Here is a 25,330-nt window from a genome sequence, read left to right on the forward strand (position 1 = left end):
CTGTTTGTGGCTGGGCAACAGAAATATAATTGATTTTATATTTATATTTATATTGATTTTGGACCAGTAACCTTGTTAAACTCTCATATTGACTTCAGTTATTAATCTACAGATTCCTTTGAATTTTTATGAATCATATCACCTGCAAATTTTTCTCCTTTCCAATAATATTAGATGGTAGATGGCCTTTATCAGATTAAGGAGGTTCCCTTCAATTCATAGTTTGTGACAGTTTTAATAATGATTGGATGTTGAATTTTATCAAATGCTTTGTCTGTATTGATATGACTATGTGGATTTTCTTCTTTGGTCTGTTATTATGATGGTTGACTGGATTCCAAATGCTAAAACAACCATGAATTCCTAATACAAACTCCACTGGGACATGATGTTTTATTTTTTTAATACACTGCTAGATTCAGTTTGCTAAGATCTTGCTGCAGACTTTTACATGCATGTTTATGATGGATACTTGTATGTAGCTTTCTTTTCTTGAATTACCTTAATTTAATTTTAGTACAAGGATAATGCAGGCATCATAACATGGGTTGGTGTTCTTTTATTAAAGTGACTGCCCTCCATGTCCTTACCTTCTCTCTTTTTTTTTTTTGGTATGAGGACTTGAACTCAGGGCCTTGTGCTTGCCAGGCAGGTGCCGCACCACTGAGCTAAATCCCCCAGCTTTCTACCCTCTCTTGTTCATTGAGGTTTTTGTTTATTTTTAGTTGGAAAGAAGACTATAAACTTCCAGTGACACCATCAAAATGGATGTCTGCATATTACCTATGTGGCATACAGAGGAGGCTGATGAAGGCTTTGCTCTGGAGGTATTTCTGGTATAAGTTAATATGTGCTATTAGTTGTAATTATAGCATCTCTGATGCATAGGAGCTTTGGAAATATGGATAGAACTGAGGAATTTTTTGACAGGTTAAAAGAAACAAAATTCTGACCTTGTGAAGCTTATGTTATGAAGTACAGAGGATCTTATAATATATTTTTTAAAGCTTATAACATTAAAACAAATTCCCAGAATAAATTTGTGGTGTGGTCAGATGTGGTATGATGGCAGACAAATGAGATTTTCTTTTACTAACCACTCAGGAAATAAGTGTTATTTCTTTTAGTTCAGTCAGTGCACTGAAACTGTTAGGGTTAAGGTAAACCAGGAGGGAGAGTTCAAACATATGTATTTTTGTGATGACATGGATGAGGATCTTGTAGGTAAGAGTCAGGGGCCCCAAACACATCAAAGAACCAGAGTAATATGCCTACAGTAAAGTATTGGGTCAAAAAAAATTGGACGTTTTATCCAAGGGTGTGAAAATGGGCCTCAGTAGCAATGCATTTGAGCAGAGCTGACAATATTGTTTCAAATCTTACTTTTCTGTATCGCATGCCCACTAACACTACAGACCCATTCAGTTTCCATACAGGGAAATGGCTCTTTCCTTTCAGACAGGAATGGCACTCTCAAAGTCATACTCAGATCTTAAGGGACCTTCCACCTAGTTGGCCTCTTTTTCACCATCCTCCTCAGAGTTCCTTTCTCCTTCTTCTATTTTCTTTTTAAAGACAGGATCTTGGTAAATTGCCCAGGGTGGGCTCGAACTTGCTATCCTTTTGTTTCAACCTCTCAGAGTGCTGGGATTATATGAGCGCACCACCATGCTGGGCTGTCCCACTGTGATTTTTACAACTTTATTGAGTTCAGTTTTTCTTCAAACTGAACATATTTAAAGTGTGCAGTTTCATAAATTTTGTTGCATGTACATAGGCTATGAAATCATTACTGCAATCATGATAAACATTTTCATTACCCTCGGAATTGTCTCATGCCCCTCTGTAATCCCTCCTCACTCCATCCCCATCCCTACTATAAACATTAAAAAAAGTTCAGATAAATAAATTATAATAATGGCAGAAGCATATTTTACCAAAATACTGATCAGTGTCTCCTCTTCTCTCAGTTAAAAACAGGGTGTAAAACACTGTCTAACTTTTAGCCTGCTGTTACAGCTTAAACTTTCTAACAAAACAGGTGTTTTTTTCTTTCTTTTTCTCTGCCTGCCTAACTTTCTTTTCTTTTCTCGTCTCCTTCCTTCATTTTTGGCAGTGCTGGGGGTAGAACCTCAGGTCGTGCTCATATCAGGCAAGTGCTCCATGACTGAATTCACCCCCACCCAGAAAAGGTATTTACAAATTCTGGCAAGGTAAAGAAGAAAGCTCTGGTTGTCTTTTCTCCCAGTAATGAAATATGCTTTATCTTTAAATGACTGGAAGTGAATCAAGGCTTTGAGTGTTTTTTGCTGGTGTTGGGGTAGAATGGGCATGAAAGCATACAGAGGGACAAGAAGAAGGTACAACTATAAGAAAATAACACTTAAAAAGGATTGCACCAGCTTGTAAGAGTGCAGGGCTCTGCTGATGAGATGAGGCTACTCATCCAACCTCTTTGAAGACCTTCCTCCCTTTATTCATAAATTTCAGATTTGACTCTAACTAGTACCCCACTGAGAATTCTTGGGTGATTCACTTGGATTTTGTTTGGCTAACAAAGAAAGGAATACAACAAACAGGTGCTGCAATATGAAATGATATCAAGTTGTAAACTGATGGGAAAACTGATGGGAAACTTCATCTTTAGTATTAAACAACAAAGACATACCATTCCTGAAGTTCAGGAGAAGGAATGAGACCCGCAGTTCCATTTTTGGAGTTTTCCAGTTTACCCTGCCACCAGTTGTGATCATCCTTACTAATGATCTGGATGATGTCGCCAACTCTGAATCGAATGCCAGCTTCTTTGCAGGGGATGAGGTCATCCTTGGCTGGATCATATTCAAATTGTGCTCTTACATAGATCTATAAGACAGGAGTTTGTAAGAAAGGAGGCCATTTTGATGGGAAGGCAAACAGTGAGCTCTAATCTAAAAATCATACACTGACATGGTACAAACTAGACATCAGATGGTGAAAGCAATACGATGCATGAAGATACAACACAAGAAACTTCTACCACTTGAAATAATGTGCTACTTTTGATGTGGAGTTTCAAAACTTTGTGGTTTGTATTTGGAAGGAACCCTTAAAATACTTGTTTAATAAAAATAAAGACTTAAGTTATGCTTTTAATAAAACAGAACAGGTCTATAATTACAGAGACATATGATCACCACTTTGAAATGTGCATTGGTTATACAGATGTTATGGATAAGCTGTCATAACCACGTGGCAGCCTTGAAACCATAAAGACTATAGGTCAGGGTAGGTTTTAGCTCTAAAGCAGCATGTGATATAAAACTAGCAAGAACTCTGGGCTGCTCTCTTGCTGTAACGTGCTTACATGACACCTGGCAGGGTGTGTAACACAAGAGTTAAAAAAGTTAAAAAATAAGCTTTATTTCCTTAAAAGGACTTAGGTTTTATATTGTGGGTTATGCTTCTTAAGTAAAAATGAATTTGAATCCTACCTTAGCCAGTGTAGCACTTGAAATCAGCACAGAGCCACAAAGTATGCATTGTTCAAGGCTCTGAGTTTTATAATATGTGAACTTATTTAGACAAAAGATTACTTAGAAAACTCAAGGGGTTATGATATGGCAGTATTCCATGAATTATTGGATTTCTACATGCTGTAAAGTATGGGACCATATATTCAATGTTACATCATTTATGTAGTCTTAAGACTAAACTATGGATGAATTCTATCCAGTGCTAATTTATGCAGCTCTTAAATTCAAAATATGCACCACATTTTAAGAAAAAAAATCCCATAAAATTCTATGTTTTGAAATTAAATTTGAATATTAATGTTTAAGTCACTGTAAAACCAACCTGAAGGCTTTGAAAACACTTTTTTTCTGCTTATTTTTCACAATCCAGCCTATAAAATTTACAAGTTCTAGCATTTGAACCTAAAATCCATACTTTAAAGTGCTGGCAATTTCAAATTTACTTGCTAGTATTAAGCAGCACTTAACTTTGCTATTGAACTAACATAGGTATATTAGGGCATGAAGCCATGATATTTATGTTCTTTTTATTTTTATTGTAAATGACTTTTTTCCTTATTTTTCATTGTAAATGGCTTTTAGAAATACAGATACAAATACAAATTTAAGAAAAAGCTTTCACTTCAGAAAATTGCTTAAAAATGTTTACTAGCAGGTACTTTTAGTTACTTTCAGCGTTCTATGAATTTTGTAATCTTTAAAATTCTTTTCTACCCCAAAGGCAGGCCCATAAGACCCTTAAAGGCTGAGTTCTTAGCCATCAACACAAAATTATCAGGTTGAAATTACAATAACTATCACAGCTACAAAGATGTGAAGAAAAAAATCTTTATAGAGAATTAGTCATGTGTAATGTGTTAAAATGAAATGATACAAGCTCTCAATGCTCAAACGTTATGGTCCAAAATGCAAACATTATGAGATGGAAAGGGTTAATAAAGGATTGGCCATTAGCAGCTCAGTTTAGAGAAGTTTCTATAGAGGATATCTATTCACCTGTCGTCCTTTTGGTTGGGTAGTTGATGGCAAGTCCTGTAGAATAAAGCCAACCCAGGAGAAACATTTTCATTTACTTATCAAGAGTACAAGGTAATTTGTGTGTTCTGTTACAATATGGTTAAAAATGAGCTAGATTTAAGTTGTAAAGAGATCATATACATTATCCATTTCTCAGAAATGTTGAGTTATCAAAAAAATCAAACCCAGGCCATTTAGCAGCAAGCTGAAGAAAGCAGGTAAGTTGAAGCAGAGAGAAAATGTGTTTTTAAGAAACAACTCAGCATCTTCAACACAAAAGCCACTGCAAGTGAAATAGCCTATTAAAAAAACCCGAAACTAAAAAGAGCCATTGCCCTTTTCAACTTAATCACTGCAACCATTTAGATTTTGAAAAATTCAATGTCCTATGGATTTCTAGCATCTTAAAGGCATTACATGTTAACTGTTATAAATGATTTCCTTGGGTAACCTATTTTGAAGTTGGAAATAAAGTTATGGACAATTTACTTCCACAATTTCTCTCACTGGTAGACTTACAATATCATTCCATTTGATATGATCTCTAAAAAGTAAAATTACTTATAATTTTATTTAGTAAACTTGATATATTTCTACAGGGCAAATTAAAGTCAGGAAAAAAGCAATACTGCTGCATTCTTACAACTCTCCGTAATTGCAACTGAGTGACAGACAGCAGTATCAGCAACTTACAGAAGATTTAGTTACCTCCAAAGATTGAAAACCTCCCCCTGTAAGTGCTTCCATTTGTTTAAATAAATTAAAAAACCAATTCTTTCTATATTCCAAAATGGATAGTTGTGAGAAAATGGAAACTTTTGAAGTTTGAGTCAAAGGTAAAGTACTTTGTGTTAAAGATGTGATAATAGCGTGGCTTAAGTGCAGTGTGAAGCCGGTTCCTTTTGCTTTTCACATCCAGGCAAGGCTTAAAATCCACGAAAATATGTGCACGTACCACAGTAACAGAGGGCACACCAATTCGTAAACTTAGATAGCGGAAACTAAAACATGTTGCTGATACCCCTTAGGATGGAAAACTACGAAGCCTGAGAACACCCAAATGCCCACTCTGCAACATCACCCCCCTTCTTTATCTGTTACCAAATTTTCAAAAATTTAGAAAGTTAAAAACAAATTTCCATTTATCAACTTTGTGTAGGTCTGAGCAAAGTTATCCATACTGGTGGGGTGGCATGGAGATATTTTTAGAATGACCAGAGCAGTCTCCAACTACATTTGTTCAAATGTAACTAATGAAAGGGATTTTTAAGAAGGACATTTTAGAAAAGATTTTCCAGGAGTAAACTACATTGTAGCTGTAGTAGCCTTGTATATCTTCAGAAGACAATTATTTCCACTGAACACAGGTAACTAGAACACTCATGGCAGGTGAGCACCAACAGAATTGTCACACTTTGTTGTGTGGAGCTAGAGTTCTTACCGAAACAGAATTGTTAGTGCTGCTATGACCATTAGCAGGGGACTGTCTGGAAGTGGAGGGGGAATCTCTCTGAAATAAGACACAAGGTTCATTAACACAGAACACCAGAACAGAAACACAGAGATATTTACATCAACAGTTACAACCACAATCTGACAACCATTTCCTTTGAGGTTTGAACTATAAAGACGCCATACTGACTTACTTGCTTGATTTCACAAAAGTATGAAAAAAAGTTTGCAGTCTGAAGACTCACATACTGTAAGTGATGACTGCATTGTCATTAATCATTTCTTTCCTGTCTCCCATATTCTACAACTTTTGCTTTTTCTTTTGAGGGAACCCAGAAGTGACATTATATTAAAACCCTGTCAAATATTACAAGATGATAAATATTACTATAAAATTATTGTGCAGAAGAGCCCAACTACCTAATCTTTTTTATTAAGAATTAGGGATGAAAAGTAGCTATTAATTTTAGGTGCCTCAGTGTCAAGAATTACTGAGTAACTCAATGTGAAGAGAAACAAATCTAAGAGAAAGTCTTGACATATTGCAATCACCTTAGATCTTTCTGTAATAAATATTACCAGTAAGAATAAAAGATACGTATACACATGAGAAGAACTCTGTTTTCTTTATGTCACTTTAGCAGATTGATTAAATCAATACTCTTGAGCCAATAACACAAAGTCACACTTCTGGCCAAGATCCCGGGAGCCACAGTCACTCTCCCTATCACCACACTGCTCGATTGCCCGCTCTCTGCTATCCAATACACTCAAACTCCTTTCAGGCTCCACTGCCTTCGTGTCCAAATCAACTTTAATGATAAGAACAAGGAGAGGAAGAAAATGAGTACTTATTAATTTTTGGTTTAGTAGAGTTCTTTTAAGTCTTTGAAGTGTGCATTTCTGCTCAAAAAGACATTCTTTTCCCCCTGGAAGATTCAAAGAAAACCTCTTGAACTTGCAAGGCATAAAGGGAGTGGGACCCTGTTGAGAAGAATTCTCAAATGTTAGTGAGCAGACTGATGCAGGTGCCATCTCAGAGACTCAAGTTAGTAGGGTTGGGGTAGGGAGCAGTTCCACTCTTTCACCAATGAGCTGGGGGTTGCGAGGCGGGTGGCCAGAGAGCCTTTCTGTGGAAGATGTGGAAATGGCTGAGAAGAGTCCAGCCGACTCCAACAGCTTGAATACTGCCAGAGTACAGGAGAGTCAAAAAGGCTGCAGGTGGGGCTGAAAGGGGAGCACCATTCTTTTTTCTACTATTAAAAGGCAAAGAAGGTAAGAAGGGGCTTCTTACTCGAGTATAGAATATACATGTATAATCCTGGTCCTACCCCCAAACTAATTCAACCACTTAAAGAAACAAAATAGAAATTTATATTAATAGCTAACAGGATTTTCTGGTTAGCCACAAAACAAAACTCAGTTGTATTTAGTATGTCTTCAACAGATGAGAAATGGTATGAGGGGTATCTATGAGTTTAGAATATTAAAATTATTTACATAAAAGGTACACATGATATTCTTTTTTTCCCTGGCAAGGTCTGTGTTCTAGGTAACACATTTTAATATTCTGAATACTGAAGCAGAAACAATTTTGCATTTTCATGTCAAATATACTATCAATTGAAGTTCCGTAAGAAGCCACCAAGAGGAGCTCCAGACCTGACACAATGGATACCTCGACTGTCAGGGCTCATAAATGTACTTGACAAAACCACACATTCTGATTGTATAGGTTTAGAAAAAAATATGAAACCTCTGAATTTTTTCTTCTGAAATTTATAGTATCACTAATTTGTCCTTAAATTCTAAGTACAAATCTCCTAAGTTACCTGCCAATCTTAAAAAGGAGCTTTAGAAAATGTGTACTTCACACACTGATGTACATGTACTTGGAAGAACAAGCTTCAAGAGATAATACTTGGGCTGAATGTTCTGTACTATAGAATGATACTGTTTCTGGCAGTTTATATATCCAGATGTAAAAAGATTTCTGAATTTCATTTAATAATCAACATAAAAATGAGTAATACAGTTTGGAAGAGTATAATTTCTATAGCAAAAGCCTATTTTCAGAAAGACACCTTGGGGTTGTGTTACTCTAGAAAACTTACTTATTTACTAATCACTTAACATTTCAAATATAAATAATTTTATAAAATTTTGTGAGAGCCTATATCCCTGTAGTAAAGTCAGTCATCAATGCATCAAGGACTTGACATCCATTCTTGAGACCTGTCGTGATTATGTGAACAACTCTATATCAAAAGAAATAGATCACTTCTCAGATTCTTGGAAAGAACTAATCTGTATGATTTCTTAACAAGGGAAGTGAATGTACTTCCTGGAAATATTACAATGACAATCTTTATTTTTTTCTTTAGGGACTCTAGTTTTTCTTTATCAAGTCTTATGTCATCCTTTGTAGCTGCTCTATATTTGGCTTAGACTTTAGGCTGCAAGAAGTTCAGGACGTGAGGAGATCTGCATGGAAGCAGGGCTGAGTAGGTGGAAGGGACCTCCTCTGTTCCGTTATCTTTGTTGTAAAATTGGTGTGCAGTGATCTAACAGCACAGGCAGAAACAATTTCCCAGAAAGCAAAAACATTCAGCCATCAGCAGACAGTTAAGAACTCAGAGGAGGTACGGGTGGTTTGTTAGAGTCATTACCTCACAGGATGAAGACTGAGTGCGGTAGCTTGGCACGATCTTGAAGGTAATACTTCCTCGCATTTCTCTCTGTAGGGGAAAAAACGGGTCCTCTTTACAAACAAATGTTTCACACAAAAACAACAAAAGAAACCACTCAAGACAAGTGGGGGGCAGTTAGTGTAAGCCACCTAATGGCGCACAGTGCTAAAACGAAACATAATTATGAACCAGGGACTGCTGATATGAACAGACGTTTCTGGGAAAATCCCAGCAAGGCCAAGGCTGATTGCTCTGTTTCTAGCACAGATCTTACAGAGATCTCTGCCAGTTACCTTTTTATAGACATGAAAACAAGGCGCTTTAAATGACATGCCTTTCACAAGTAACTATAAATTGAACTAGACAATAGACTAATCACATAAAAATCCTATTTACTATGTTACTCTGTGATGGTGTACTCCATAAAGTTTGCTTTTACTTTATTAATTTGGGTTTTGTTTTTTACTGTATTAACTCTGTGGTTCTTATTTGAAACTTAATAGACATTCAGTACATGGGAAGCTGCTACATCACAGTGAGAAACGGGGCCAGAGGCCCAAAATATCTCTCTTTTCTCACTTATATAATAGTGAACACAGGCAAGGGGCCTGCCATTTTGCTTCTTAAAAAAGTCCAAAGTCTAATATGGACACTGACTTTAGACATATACAGTCACATCACACGGCCTGGCCTTCAGTGACTTTCCTCCCATCTGCGCTGCAGAGAAATCCACTACAGCTCTCTATGACTCAGCTAAACATTGCTGATGTGAAGACAGTGGAGGTCAGTGAGAAAGTAGCTCACACGCACGCACAGACTGGGAAGGTATTCTTAAACATCTTAAGTCAATTAAAGGGTGAAGGGAGAATGTTATGAATCTACATTGCAAAAGGTGGGTAAAATGTTTCCAAACTCTGTTGCATTTAAACATTTTCCTATAGATGCACCTTGAGTCCATAATGCTAAGTGAAATCAGATACAGAAGGTTAAATACACGAGAATCTTGAAACATAAATAATTTAAAGAGCAAAATAAAAGATAACAGGAAATGGAGATAAGAGTGTGGAGATGGGAGCGGATCTGGGGATGGGGGGAAACAGGAAGGAGGGGAGGGGAAGAGGACATGAAAGGGATCAATACGCAATACATATATGTACCCATACCCCACAATGGATATATTCATTATGTATCACACATATAGTAATAAAAAATTTAAAAACCATAAAAATGAGTTCAAAAGGCATAGGAAAACAAAAAAAAAACTCTTTCCTCATTGCCAACTTTCATAATGTTGGGTGAATTCAGGTTCCTATAAATGATGGTAACAGAAATGCTTTGCGTATGAACAAATACCTGTTATTTGTAAATTTAAAAAAATGAACTGAAAGTTAATTTCAGAAGATAGGGAAACTTCTTACAAGCATTTTTTGCAGCTGTTCCACTGTCTGGTTAGCCACGCTGATGCCATTGATTTCTCGAATTTCATCACCAACATGAAGTGTGCCTAAGAAATTACACACAAGTTTATAAACAAGAAATGATACATGCTTTATAGTAATAAAGTCCAAAAGCAGCAACTTAAGTTTTAAAAATTAAGTTGAAGGACAATATTTTGGAAGCAGGTACAGGTTTGGCAGCAGCAGAATTATTTGACTCACATAAACTCACCAAAACAGATACATCTACTTATGGAAGGCAAATTTTTGTTTATTTTTCTGAGATAGGCAATATGTATAGAGGTTTGAAAATATGACTTCTGGGTCTAGACTGTATGGGTTTAAATCCCAGCTTCCTCATTTACCAGCTTTAAGATCTTGGATAAATTACTGAAATTCTCCATGCCTCCGTTTTTACTTTTGTAAAACGGAGATAAAAACAGTACCCACCTCATAGGATTGAGGACAATATGAATTTAATACCTGAAGAGGGTTTAGAATTGTTCTTGGCACACAGCACTGCATAAGTGTGTACTGCTATGACTATCTGCCAAATATGAGACAAACATTTCAAACCTACAAGAATTGTGATATGATAATATCCGTAGAACACTAAACTTATATTAAATGTATTTAATATTTTATAATTGTTTGATAATCATTTTAGCATCCTATAATATTTCAATTGGAAAAAGTGAGAATTAATGTTCAGAGAGTATTAACATTTGCTTCCTTATTTATAAGTTGTGCATATATGTGGCTTCTCTATGAAAAGCTCACAGTATTTTTCAGCAGTACATACCCAGATGGGTATAACTGAATAATATGCCTGAGATTGCTGAAGAATAATCTAGGACAGTAAACAGTATGGCAAATATAAAACACAGTGTGGTCGTGAGCTAATGATCATTATGGGTGAGCTACAGGTACACGGGTGATGACTGCACTATGTTGTCATAACAGGTGACTTCTGCTTCCAGCATGGCTGACTGGGTGCTCAACGACTTCCTCACAATTATATTCCACCTAGGGTATACTTCTTCAAGAGCTGTTGGTCACATAAAAGGAGTACAGGTCTCTAAGAGCACTTCCCATTTTCATCCCTACCCTCCTCACCACACAAACCCTATGAGCTAGATCCAGAGTGGTGGCAAACTAAGGGTAGAACGACCTAGTGGAAACATGAATGGCATAGTAGCAGTACCTGCTAGTTGGATTCTGAGCCTTGGCACAATGGAAGTTAAAGAAGCTACACCTAGGATTCTGTAGGAAACCAAACTCAGATCAGTAGCATTACATGGCACATTACATTACATGGATCAGTAGCAGAACAAGGAACAAATCATCTTTGAAGGAAAGCATTCTCAGTGTAGGTCTATGGGACTTCCATGGATTAGAGCAACCAAAGAGTTCACAATTAAAGATCAGGAAAAATATAATCAGACAAGCTGCTAGGTGAGAGAGTTATCAGAAACAGCAAAGACTTAGACCCTTAAGGACAAGTGATGTCAGAATTGTCAGATATAGAATATAAAATAGCTATATGTTAAATATTAGAAAAAATAAAGGACTCAATTGCAAGGATAAGTACTCATTAAGAGACTACCAGATGTGAGCAGACAAATATTAAAATAAAAAAGACTAGTAACATAAAACAAAAATATAAGTGTTGATATAAGATAATGAATGGATGAGTTAAACAGGAGTTCAGATGGGCCTGGAGAGGGTTTAAGTAAACTGGAAGATATAACCAAAAAAAATCACCTAGAATGCGGTTCAGAGAAATAGACATAAGGAAAACAGGAAGCAAGAAATAAAGAATAAATGAAAAAGATGCTAAGAGATATTGGAGGAAGGTCTAATATTCATCTTACTGGAGTTCAAAAAGCAGAACAATGTGTGAAGGAATAATAGTTGCAAATTTTCTTGAACTGATGAAAACATGATCACACAGACCCAGGAAGAATAGTATCCAAAGCAGGATAAATAAAAATAAATCCCTAGTGAGAGACAGTGAAAGTGTAGGACATCGAAGGCTTTTAAAACATCCAGAGAAAAATCAGATTACCTCCAGAGTAAGGACAATTACAGGAACATCTGACTTTTCAGTATCAGTGTTCCCCAAAGGATGTGCTGAGACACAAGAAGGAAAGGTGAGCAAATAAAATCATAAACATTTATAAAAATCCAAGGGAAAACAACCATATGTTTTAATATGAATTTAAAAGTTATAGTTTTTTTTTCTCGTACTGGGTATTGAACCCAGGGCTTGCTATTGCTAGGCAAGCACTCTATCACTGAACTACAATACACTAGCTCTCTTTTAAAAACTGGGGCAGGGTCTTGCCCAGGCTAACTTGGAGCTTGCCATCCTTGTGCCTTAGACTCCTGCATAGCTGGGATTACAGGACTGGCTTACACTTGTAGATTTAAAACAGGTCAAAGCCAGAACACTGGGCAGTAAAAATACATAAGACAGAAAGAGTGTGATTAAATTTAAATTTAGTGTTCCAATGTCTTTGCATTGCTTAGGAATGGGATTAATTTTTTGTTTAACGGTAGTGTATAGAAAGTTAAATATGCACGATAAGATGTCAAGGTAACTACTAAAAGAATAGAAATAGGATGCTGAAATTCTAAGCTATCAGTGGATGTACTGTAAAATGAATCAAAAGTATCTTAACAAGCCACAGGCCTGCCTGTAACCCTAGCACTCTGTGAGGCTGAGGCAGGAAGACTGCAAATTCAAGCCAGACTGGGTAACTGATTTAGTGAGACCATGCTTCACAAACGTTCTGACTCACAGACTCCTCATACACGGTATTCAGCGCACAGAAATCTTATGATTGGTTAAAGTTAAGCGACTCCAAGTTAAACCCTCAAGTCTGTGTCTATATCTCTAGCTCCTCTTTTGTCTGTATGTTCTTAGTATTGGGCTTCTGATGCCCTTCATTCTTTTGGGGGTATTTGAGAGAAAGTTAAGAAATATATTTAGGAAACAATGAAGCAGTGAGAAGTTTTATTTTCAGGGATATTATAGGTGCTAATACTAGATTTAATTTTTCAGATTTAATTTCTTTATGGATCTGGTAGTTATTTAGTAAATCTCACAAGCCTATGTAATAGTTTAATTGTATAAAACTCCTTTATTACTTTATAGCCTGTAATAATATGTCTGCCTGCCTTTGAAACCCATTGCAATCACTTTGCAGAAATATTAACACATTAGTAAAACTTTTCTTAAACAACAACAAAACAAAAAACAAAACAAAATTAAAATGGTGGGTTATAATAAAACAGTACTTAGAGATAGATTTTAGTTTAAGTGCCTATATTAGAAAAAAAGTAAGCTGGAAATAAATGAAGTGCATATCTAATTTTAAAAGTTAGCCAAAACCAATAGAGTAGAAAGAAGGAGGTAATAAAAACTAGGTCATAAAACAATGAAATAGAAAATAAAACCCAAGGGCCTGGGATTTAGCTCAGTGGTGCTGCCACCTGCCTTGCAAGTGCAAGGTCCTGAGTTCGATCCTGAGCTAAAAAAAAAAAAAAAGGAAAAAAAAACCCAAAGTAGAACCTCCCACCCCATACTAAAGATTGATCCCAGGGCCTTTGCACTGAGCTACATTCCCAGCCAATCTCTGTCTATGCCCCCCTCCCACAGGGACTCGCTGAATTACTGAGTTGGCCCGGACTAGGCCTGAACTTGGGACCCCTTCTGCCTCAGTCCTGTGGACTGCTGAGATTTCGGGTGTGTACGCCATGCCCAGCATCAAAGTACATTTTTAGACAAACCTCTGGCAAGGCTGAGCAAAAGAAAAAAAAGAAAAGGCACAGATAAACCCTATTAAGAATGAACCAGGGAGTATAGTGACAGGAATGGCAGAAAATAAAAAGGAAGACAATACTATGAAGAAGTTTTCTGAAATAATATTTTAAAAACTAGGAGTACAAAGCTAGTTTGGACATAGATGTCTTTCCTATATCCTGGGGCCCTGTGTGATACTCTGCGTTGCCTCCTATGGCCCCTAATATGCTGTGATCTGTGATCTGGAGATGTGTCCAGCCAGCGGAACTCTAATACAGCCTCTTCTCATCTGCAGTCTGTTGTGTGTGCAAATAACAAATGAGGCCAACAGTGACTAAAACCCAAAGGCAACTTAAACAGATCTTTTATATGGACCATAAAACATACTTTCTTTGTTGGACCACAGGAAAAAGTTAAGGAAGGCAAAGGAAGAATTGTTGATGAAACTTACCTTGCCTGTGAATCATGCCTCCATGCATAATTCTTGCGACGATACAATGATTTAGCTCATTCATTTTTAATGTGATTCCCTGTAGAAAAAAATTCAGCAAAATAAATTACTATGCTTGGTATATTTGTGATTGTGCTGTGGGTAATTTTAGTTACAAGTTGAGAAAACATTAAAGAAAACATAGAAAATGAGGACCCTCTATTACTCCACATACAAAAAATTGTTCCATGACAAAAATACTATTTTTAGCATTTTGATTGCTATAATAATGTGCACACATTTTCTATAGTGCTTTTTCATCTTTAATTATGATATTATTTTCCACGTTGCTTTATTTTTTTCATGTTGTCAATTACTTTTAAACTTTTTTATTGTTGTATAACTGAAACACACACATTTAAAGTGTACAATTTGGTAAGTCCGACATGTATATACATGTATTATAACCCCCCATACCGGGATCAAACTCAGGACCTTGCACTTGCCAGGCAGGTGTGGCGCCATGGAGCTCCATGCCTGGTCTCGACATGCATATACACCTGTGGAACTCGCTGCACCAGGGTAGTGACTCTGTCTCTCACCCCCAAACATTTCCTTCTACCTATTGGTGAGCGACTCTGAACTCTCTATACTTTTCTTTCCTTCTCCCCAAGCAACCATTTAGCTTTGGCTGGCTCCAGATTAGGCTGCACAGTCTGTTAATGGAGTCATATAGTGTGAGCTCTTTGTTGTTGCTTTATCTCACTTAGTGTAATTAAAAAAAATTTTTTTTGGTATCGGGGCTCAAACTCACAACCTTGAGATTGTGAGCCAGGTGGCAGCACCACTGAGTTAAATCCCCGGCCCTTAGCATTATTATTTTGAGGTTCGGCCATATTGTTGCATGTATCAGTAGTTCATTCTTTGTTCAGGCCGAGTAGTAATATTCCATGCACTGTTTCCAATTTCTGGCTGTTATAAGTAAAGTTGTGTTCCTGCGTCAATCCCCATTTGGTTGGAAAATATTCATGCTTTGTGTCTGATCCTTATGCTGAACCTATGATATTTTCTGTATTATTTATATTTAAGTATATGTGCTGCTGAAGTGAGCACCTATCGACTTTCTAATATTTTGTTAAGCTGCTTTGCTATAGTTTTGTTTGGAATTTTTGCTTCTATATTCACGAGGGATACTGGCCTGCAGTCTTCTTTCCTTGTAATATTGTCATCTGGTTTTGATACCAGAGTAACACTGGCTTTACACAATGAATGGGGAAAAATTCCTTCTTTCAATATTTTGGGAAGAGTTTGTATGGAACTGGTATTATTTCTTTACTATATGTGTGTCTTTTTTTTTGTTGTACCAGGGATCTAATTTAGACTGTGTGCTTGCGAGGCAGGTGGCAGAACCAATGCGTTAAATCCCTGGCCCATTTCTTTACTATGTGTTTGGTGGAATTCACCAGTGAAGCTACCTTGGTTTGGGATTTTCTTTAAGGCATTTTAGTTTTCTGTGCTGGGAAATGAATGCAGGACCTTGTCCATACTAGGTAAATTCTTTACCACTTAGCTACATTGCAGCTCCTGAAGAATTTTTTTTTGACATGGGGTCTTGTTATGTAGTTTAGGCTGGCCTTGAACTATGTAGCCTAGGCTGGCCCCAAACGCATGGCAATCCTCCTGCCTCAGCCTCCTGGGATTATAGGTGTGTGCCACCATGCCCGGCTTTAGAAATGGCTTTTAAATAGAAATTCAAGATTTAAATAGTATAAGGCAATTAAGTTTTTCTTCTATTTTTTTTTTGGTGGTTACTGGGATTGAACCCGGGGCTTTGAGTCTTTTGCCAACCACTCCACCACTGCACTGTATCCTCAGCCTTTAATTATTATTTTTTTGAGATAAAGTCTTGCTAAATTACCCAAGCTGGCCATGAACTTTTAATTCTCCTGCCTCAGCCTCCTGAGCAGCTGAGATTACAGGTGTGTATCACTTTGCATTACCAGTTTATTCCTTCTTAAGTGAACTTTGGTAGTTTGTCTTCTATGGAATTTTCCCACTTCATCTATGTTGTTGAATTTATTGGCATAAATGTGATTTTTTTCTTAGTATCCTTTTTTATAAGATGCCACATCTCTCATGCTTGATTTTGGTAATTTGTACCTTATTTTTCTTGTCCTGATTGTACAATCATTTTTCCTGATTGGTCTGATCTGCTCAAAGAAAAAGTGTTTTTTGAGACAGGGTCTCTGTAGTCCAGTGTGGCCTCAAACTCCTGGCATTCCTCCTGCCTCAGCCTCCCGAATGCTGGGATTATAGGCATATGCTACCACACCCAGCAGAAAAGTGTTTCTGTTTTATTGATACTCTATTGCATCTCTACTTCACTGATATTGACTTTGAGCTTTATTTTATCTTTTATTCATTTTGGGTTTAATTTATTCATTTTGTTCTGGCTTTTAAAGTAGAAGCTGAGAATATTTATTTGAGAAATTTCCTCTTTTCAAGACATTGAGTGTTACATACTTTTCTCTAAGTGGTGTTTTAGTGGTATGTTGCAAATTCTGATATGTTGTGGTTCATTTCCATTCACTTCAAAATACTATTTAATTTCTCTCGAGTTATCCTTTATCCATTTTTTTTTAGAATTGTGTTATTTATTTTTCAAGTAATGGGGATTTTTTCTTTCTGTTACTAATTTCTAATTTGATCTTATGTGGTTTGAGAATATACTGATATTAATATAGCCACTTCAATTTCCTTTTGAGTAATGTTATCACGATATATCATATCTTCTACCTTTTTACTTTGAAACTATTTTTATTTATGTGTAAAGTGCATTTCTTACTTGTAACACATAATCAGGTCTTGCTTTTTTTTAACCCCATCTGAAAAACACTCCCTTTTAATTGAAGAATTTAGACTATTCACATTTAACATGATTATTGATACAACTGGATGTAAATATATCTTCTTGCTGTTTGACTTCTACTTGCTCCACCGATTGTATATTTTCTTTTACCTCTACCTTTTTTGGAATTGATTTATTTTTAATACTGTTTTCTCTCCATGTTATCTTATTGGCTACAACTCTTCACTTTATTGGTTTAGTGGTTGTGTTAGGCTTTACAGCATACATCATCTTTTTGTTTGTTTGTTTTGTTTTTTGAGACAGGGTCTCACTATGTAGTTGAGACTGACCTGGAACTCACTGTGTAGCCCAGGCTGGTCTCAAACTCACAGCGATCCTCCTGCCTCAGTCTCCCAAATGCTGGGATTATAGGCGTGTGCCACCCCACCCGGCCCTACAGCATACATCTTTAACCTATCAGCAATACCATACCACTTCACATACACCTCCTTCCTTGCAAGTGGGCAAGGTCCTGAGTTCTATCCCTGGTACCAAAAAACAAAACAAAATACCACAAGTGGTATAAGAACTTTATAATACCTACTTCCATTTCTTTCCTCCCGACCTTTGTGCAATTACAAAAATTTTACCTTATATAAGTTATGAACCCCAAAACATGTTGTTGCTTTTGTTTAAACTGCTAAATAACTTTGAAACAGATTTAGGTAGTAAGAAAAAAAAAACTTAAATTTACCCATGTAGTTTCTACTGCCCTTTACTCCTTTCTTTGGATCCCTACCTCCATCTGTTATCATCCGCCTTCTGCCTGAAGGGCCCTTTAATATTTCTTATAGTGTGGGTCTGCTGAGTTTTCAGCTTTGGTATGTCTGAAAGTGTTTCTATTTTGCCTTTGTTTTTGAAAGATACCTTTGCTGATCTCTCCAGATTCTTAGCTTTGTTCTCTCCATTCAGAGAGTCTGCCTTCTCGGCCTCGGTTTTCTCTCCTGTGCTGTGGCCTGGAAACTCTTTCAAGATAGTAAGGTGGGGGAATTTGGGGGTCAGTCCTTTGCTTCCTGTCTCTTGGGGGATCATTGTCCTTTGCTGCTTGACGTCCAAATTACATTCTTTTCTTTTCGACAAGAGTCTTTGGTCTGTAGTCTGAGCTATGCTTGAACTCACTATGTAGCCCAGGCTGGCGTAAACTTGCAATCCTCCTCCCTCAGCCTCCTGAGTACCGGGATTAGAGGCGTGTGCCACAATGCCCAGCTCCAAATTTCTTTTTTTTTTCATTTAGTTTATTGGTACATTTTAGGTACACAGTACAGTTACATTCATTACTGGAATCCTGTACCTTCACATGACAAGTCTTGGTTCTCATTTTTCCCCCTACCCCTGCCCTCCCTTTACCCCTCCACCCTCCCCTGTTTACAAAGTCTTTGTTTCCAATTTTTACTTTTCTCATATTTTTTCTTTTCCCTTATTTCCTTTCCCCTACCCTTCCCACTTCCCCTACACCTTTAGCCCTTTTCTTCCTATTTCACACCCAGCTCCAAATTTCTTGAACTGTTCTTTCAAGTAATTTAATTTTGTTGTTATTGTTGTTTTGGTTGTCTCAGATGAGAGGGGAAATCTGGTCTCTGTTATTCCATCTTGGCGAGAAGTATGTTTCACAGTCCCATTTAATGTCAGAATAGCATTCTATGGATATTACCTTTTGTTTTCTAATTATTTACTATTAAAAGAAAACTTTCATAAACATATTTTTGCATTAGATCTGGTTGATCCTAAGAATAACACAGGGAACTTTTACATAATATGAACTCTTAAACCCACCCTTTAGATTTAGATTCAGGAAGCCTGGAATGGAGCCCAAAAATCTGTTTTTTAAAATTTTAAACAAGGTCCTTTGGTGGAAAGTAGGTTTGAATTTGAGATGGTTAAGAGTAGGAAATCTCTTTTATATCTTCCTTGGAGAATAATACTCTGTTAGAAAGCTTTATGGAAATATCTGATAATTTATACTCTAATTTAATTTGCCCTATTACATAAAATACAACTTTGCATCGTTCCTATTTTTCAGTTCTCAGAAGTGGTAGGTGAGCGGTGTGAAAAATTAGTTTATCAGAATGTTCCCGGTCCCAACATTTAATTACTGTATAAGGTTCAAGTTTCATTTCCAATTTGCATATTCAATCAGCCTATATGGTTACCATGAGAAGTGCTCCTGGAAAAACACTGTAAATTAATGTGCAAGTCAAATCTAATTTAATAAAGAAAATGATAGTACAATAGAGGCTCTACCCTTAAAACTAACAGATTTATCTATTCATTCAACCAACATGAAGGGAACCTACCACAGGGGTAGGCATTCTGCTAGGCACAGTAGTGAATGAGATACAGAGTCTCATGGTCAGGGGAACTCAGTTCAGCATTTAACAGTTTTTGTTCTGTCTGTCCTAAACATTTCTCTGTAGAGAGGAATCGATTCACTGTCTGTTCTCGAGTTCACAAATTCCAGGGAAGGAATCGGCCCAGCTTGGATTAGGTGCCTACCCCTGAACCTACCACAGCTTGAGGGTACTGGGGGTGGTATACATGTCTGGCCTTTCAGTGCTTGCATGAAGCTTTCCCTGACCGTACAAACTAGTTCGAGTTTGTCCTTTGTCACTTGCAATGCTTGGAGTCCTAATAGAGAAATAATTTATGAGTATGATATTACAACTCAGGAAAACACAGGATGTCTTGGGAGTATACCACTCTTGGGGAATGGACATACTGGACAGAATGCAAAAACCAAAACAAATCTGGGCAATAATACAGTGCTGTGAAGACTACTAAACAAGCAAAAAAGCCATATTAAGTGTGATAGAGACTTACACTCTATCATTGAAAATATATTTTTTATTTTACATAAAATAATTCCCGTTTTCAAAGCAACCAGCCAAAATGAGAAATAAGTCACCGGGATTACAGAAGACAGAAAAGAGGCCTTTTTGCCTTTTTTTTTTTTTTGGGTACTGGGATCGAACTCAGGTCCTTGCTATTGCAAGGCAGGTGGCGGCACCACTGAGCTAAATCTCCAGCCCTGAAAAGAGGCCTTTTTAAAGGTGATTTTCAGGAGAAATTCAAGGCCATTTTATGCTTTCTGGAAAAGTAACTCAGGGATATAGTTTTATGCTTTTACTCAGTCAACGTTTCTGTGGAGCGAACCTTCACATAAGCAGCTGTCATTGGGCTGCTTCTGAACATGGTGCTCACAAGACACTGTTGGGCCTCTTCTTCTTGTTTCTTCCATCTTCCTCTCTGCTTGGCCTGGCTGTTGCCCCTTTTTCCTGTCTCTCCCACACAGCTTTCTCTCCTCTCTATCTGATATAACTGGGCGTGTTCACTGTGCTAATCTGTAAATTTACTCATGTAAGGCAGCCAGCCCTGTTTCGCTGTCATCTGATGTGATTTGCACATAACAGGAACTTAAACATGTGCTGAATGCGTGAATGAATATGAAAAGCAATTGAATAGAATATTTGACTCTCAGAGCCATGAGGGACCTTGGGGATCATTTAGTCAAGTGTGCTTTTTGAGAGGAGCAAACTGAGGCCCACCGACACAGAATTTTCTGTCCCCCACCCCAAGGTCTCAAGAGCTGCCGCCACTCATGCTCCTAAACCCAAGAGTTGCTGAGAAAGTACCAGAAGGGGTGAGGTGACTTGCATACCCCTACCTGCTAAGGATTGTAACACATAACTGACGAGGGGCAATTCATAAGAATTAGAATCAGAAATGTCTAGAGTTGAGGGTTTTCTGGAAATTATGGTCAGAATCACTGCTTTGTAACTCTTCTTTTAATCTAGAAGGCAACTCGTTGACTTTCTGTGGTAGGTAATTTGTTTTTCCATATTCCAATATCCTGTTTCTATGCTGGGGAATGATATAAATGTATCAAATTGAATGTTTTTTCCCCCCTAAAGATGTGGTCCCTTCTGGGAACTTGAAGCTTGTCCATTGTTCCCTGTCTCCATGCCCTATCTCACTGTCAATTCGGTTGTACAAACCTAAGGCTTATGGGTCATCCATCCTTGATCCTTGCTTCTCCTTCATTCTCATTATCAATCCATATTAAGATTGGCTGATTTAGCTTTCTCACTATTTCTTATATTTGTTCATGCCTTTCTATCCTGACATCCATCCCTCTAGTTCAGAGCTCCATCACCTCTCCTTGTGTTACTACAGTTAAGTCTCTTAACTGGTTTTCCTAGATCTACTCTCGTCCCCTTTAATACATTCTCCATAGTGATATTTCTAAAATGAAAATTGGATACATGCTATCTCCTTGCTTAAAACCCCTCAGTAGCTATGCATTGTTGCTAAGAAAAATAACAGAATCCTTAGGGTGTCTTTCAACATTTGTGTGGTTATGTTCTGGCTACTCAACTTGCTGTCTGCAGTACAGCCATGGGGCCTTCTTTCTTTCCACTGCCAGGCTACTCAGTTTACCCGAACAGTGTCACCTCTCTCTGCCCACACCCCAGCTCTGCCTGCTTGGTTATCGCCAAGGAGCCCTTCCTTTCTTGGTCTTCTCCATCTATGAGAATGAGGGTGTATCAGTTGGAGACTGGATAAAGAAGATGTGGTTTTTCCATAAAATGGAGTACTACTCAGCTGTAAAGAATGAGAAGCTAGAGACATTCATAGGAAAATGGATGCACATTGAGCCCATACTCTTAAGTGAAATAAATAAGACACACGTGTAAATACCAAATAGTTTCTCTGCTGCAAGAAACTAAAAGTGTAAATAAGATCCAAATTGTATAACTGATAATGTGAAATAGGAAGAAAAGGGCTAAAGGTGTAGGGGAAGTGGGAAGGGTAGGGGAAAGGAAATAAGGGAAAAGAAAAAATATGAGAAAAGGAAAAAATGGAAACAAAGTCTTTGTAAATGGGGAGGGGGGAGGGAGTGAAGGGAGGGCAGGGGAGCGGGGAAAAAAATAAGAGCCAAGATACATCATGTAAAGGTACAAGATCCCAGTGATGAATGTAACTGTACTGCATACCTAAAAAGTACCAATAAACTTAATAAGATAAAAAAGAATGGGGGGGAGGTTCAGCTTCAGTTGTATTCTAACTTGATTCCCCACACTGAGAAAATTAATTCATATCAAGCAAGTAGATGAGAACAGAATCAATCTTATCTTACTATTGCTATTCCATTCTTTGGATGCCTTCTGAATTAGTCTTTCTTCCTCTAATTTTGGTAAAGGCAAAAATTTGGGAAGTACCAGATTTGTAAAAGGATGTTCAAAGCAATGCATTCGATATTCACTTTCTCAAAATCATCACTAATATTTCTTGTTTTAAAAAATTAATTTTATTGGTACATTTTAGGTATACAATATAATGCCAATCAGCAATGGAAACTTGTACCTTTATGTGATCTATCTTGGTTCTTTTTTTCCCCACAGGGGGATGGGAAACACTAATATTTCCAATTGTCCCTTTCTTTGCTATGCCAAAAGTTTTTACATTTTGGGATAATGTAGCAGTAGTAATGATTTTTCCTTTGGTAAAATTGAAAGGAGAGGTGAGGAGGACCAGCTTGTCTAATAGATAGTGTCAGGCAGAACAATTCTAGGAAAGAAGGGCAGGGGGGATTTGAAGATCTGGAAACGAATTTCTTTACACCTATCCATGGCCTTCCTCCCTCCCACCTCCCACCTCCTAAGCATGGTACAGGCTGAATGAACTTAGTTGATCTACTCAAGCTAGGATTTATGAGATCGCAGAAAACTTTCTTTTCCCACTTACCATTGGTTCATCTGTGTTCTTCTGGAACTGTACCAGCCGAACTCTGGTCACATTCTCCATATCCATGTCTCCGTTAGCACTTTCTGGGGAATCACCGTTTAAGTAAGGAGAGGTGGGAGGAGGAGTGACCCTCAAAGCTTCATCACTGTAAACTTCATGAGCCACTACGTCATGAGTCTGAAGTAAGGCCTAGTATTTTTTTTTAATGAATGAAAGAAAATAATAACATTAATATTCCAGAAGAGATCTATTATTATTCTTTAGTTCTCATTGAAAGACAAATGAAAGTGCGTTATACCTACACATAAGCAGATTCCAATTTCTATGCAACAAACAAACATAGTAGATGGATTAGAAAAAAAAATGAATGTAGGAACGAGGGAAGAAATCAATGTATGGAAAGGTTTGCCGATTATCTAGATTACAGATGCTATCTAACGCTATGAACATACATCCAGCCAACTTGTTGAAATAAATACTGAAATTTCAAATGATGTAGCCAAAAAACCATCTATTAAAAAATCTGGAAAATTTGTACCAGGGCTTAAATAGAAACAAACAAACAAACAAAAAATTGTAGAATAATTGGTGCATTGAACAAGTTTCTTTCATCAATGGTATTCACAATGAGACTTTTATGCAACCTAAAGGATAAAAATAATTTATAACACAAAATTTAGTAAAGAAATTTAAAAACTGTACAAATGCATTTGAAAAAATGCAAAAAATTGTATAAAATATGTGCTAATAAGATTACTGACATTTAGAAATGGGAAGAAAGGAGCTAAAGGTGTAGGGAAGGTGGGATGGGTAGGGGAAGGGTAAAAAGGGAAACGAAAAAAATGTGAGATAATGAAAAGATAGAAATAAACTGTTTGTAGATGGGGAGGGGAGGAGGGGGTGAAGGGAGGGCAGGGGTAAGGGGAAAAAATGAGAATCAAGACTTGTCATGTAGAGGTACAAGATCCCAACAATGAATGTAACTGTACTGTAACCCTAAAATGTACCAATAAACTCAATTAAAGCTGAAAAAAATATGTGCTATGGATCTCAAAATCTAAGCTTATTTAACGTTTTTCTTCATTTCTATTTTTTGGAGCACTTGCCTAAATGAAAAATATTTTGAAAATTATTATTACAAGTTCTTTTATAAAGCCAATGAACAAAGAAAAAATGATTTCTTTGTACTTGTATCTGTATAAGTTATCATGGGCACTTGGATAATAAATCTCCCTTGTTTTCCTAAAAAATGACATCGTTCTACTTACTCTATTTTTTGTGTTATAAGAAACACTTTTTAATAAGCAGGGGGATCTGAACATTTTTATTTCAAAGAGAATTCATAGCTGAGTATCAGTCTGTTTGGAGCTTTAGACAGATCATTTTTTGTGTGTGATGACTATACATTTAGTTCTATTTTAATCTTTGATCTGTGTGGTAATGAAATATCTGCAGATAATGAAATGCAATTAAAATTGCTTTAAAAGGATAACCCTTAGCACCTGAAATTAATTTATTTAATTAGAAGGCTTAGAACAACCATGGCTTGGCTATTTTAATTTTTTGTTTTTTGAGATAGGGTCTTGCTCTATAGTTCAGGCTATCCTTGAGCTTACTATGTAGCCCAGGCTGGCCTTGAATGTGCAGCAATCCTCCTGCCTCAGCCTCCCAAGTGCTGGGATTACAGGAATGCATCACCATGCCCCAGCTCTTGGCTATTTTAATTCTAAAGGTGTAAATATGAGGCAAAAATAGGATAACAATTGTAGAATGAGAAAGAATGTTGTAGAAATGAGAAAGAAGATGGTGCTGATTGGTCATTAGTAGACAATATGTTTGCAGCAATCTGCAGATATGGGTTTCTAATGCAAACAGCAGGTAGTGCCAGCATCTCAGACAGCTGGTCAACTAAAGTTTAGGTGAGGGTTGCTGAGGTACAGTACACAGCTTGAAAGCAGGGCTCCAAAATGGGCCTTTGATCTTGCCTTTGTCACCCAGTGCCCCAAAGACACTCTGCACGGTACTTCTGGGCCCAAGCACGGAAGTTTTTCCATGTCAGCAAAACCTTCTTCTGGTTTAATTGTGGCAACTTAAGAAATTAAGATTCAAAATAAGTCACACGTGTAAATACCGAATCGTTTCTCTGGTGTGAAAAGCTATAATAGTACATAAGATCCTAATGATATAATTGATAATGTGAAATAGGAAGAAAAGGGCTAAAGGTGTAGGGAAAGTGGGAAGGGTAGGGGAAAGGTAAGGGAAAGAATAGGAGAAAATGAAAAAAAATGGAAATAAAGTGTTTGTAAATGGGGAGGGGAGGAGGGGGTGAAGG

At 37.1% G+C, this 25,330-nt stretch overlaps 1 protein-coding gene across 3 annotated transcripts in view; it reads right to left on the reverse strand.

Annotated features, from left to right (window-relative positions):
- The window catches only part of Cask (calcium/calmodulin dependent serine protein kinase), a 290,329-nt gene that overhangs the window by 27,520 nt on the left and 237,479 nt on the right, over window positions 1-25,330 (reverse strand). Inside the window, exons 14-19 of one of the 3 annotated variants that reach the window (XM_010610601.2) lie at window positions 22,999-23,187; window positions 14,370-14,448; window positions 10,093-10,178; window positions 8,654-8,722; window positions 4,512-4,547; window positions 2,669-2,865 (exon numbers count right to left, since the gene is read on the reverse strand). In XM_010610601.2, the coding sequence (XP_010608903.1) occupies window positions 2,669-2,865; window positions 4,512-4,547; window positions 8,654-8,722; window positions 10,093-10,178; window positions 14,370-14,448; window positions 22,999-23,187 (656 nt within the window). Of the gene's footprint in view, window positions 1-2,668; window positions 2,866-4,511; window positions 4,548-5,973; window positions 6,043-8,653; window positions 8,723-10,092; window positions 10,179-14,369; window positions 14,449-22,998; window positions 23,188-25,330 lie in introns of all 3 variants that reach the window. The other 2 variants (XM_010610600.2, XM_010610602.2) reach the window with 2 other exon arrangements.

Source organism: Fukomys damarensis, unplaced genomic scaffold (genome assembly GCF_012274545.1).
Source record: "Fukomys damarensis isolate Sample0158 unplaced genomic scaffold, DMR_v1.0_HiC HiC_scaffold_39, whole genome shotgun sequence".
NCBI lineage: Eukaryota > Metazoa > Chordata > Mammalia > Rodentia > Bathyergidae > Fukomys > Fukomys damarensis.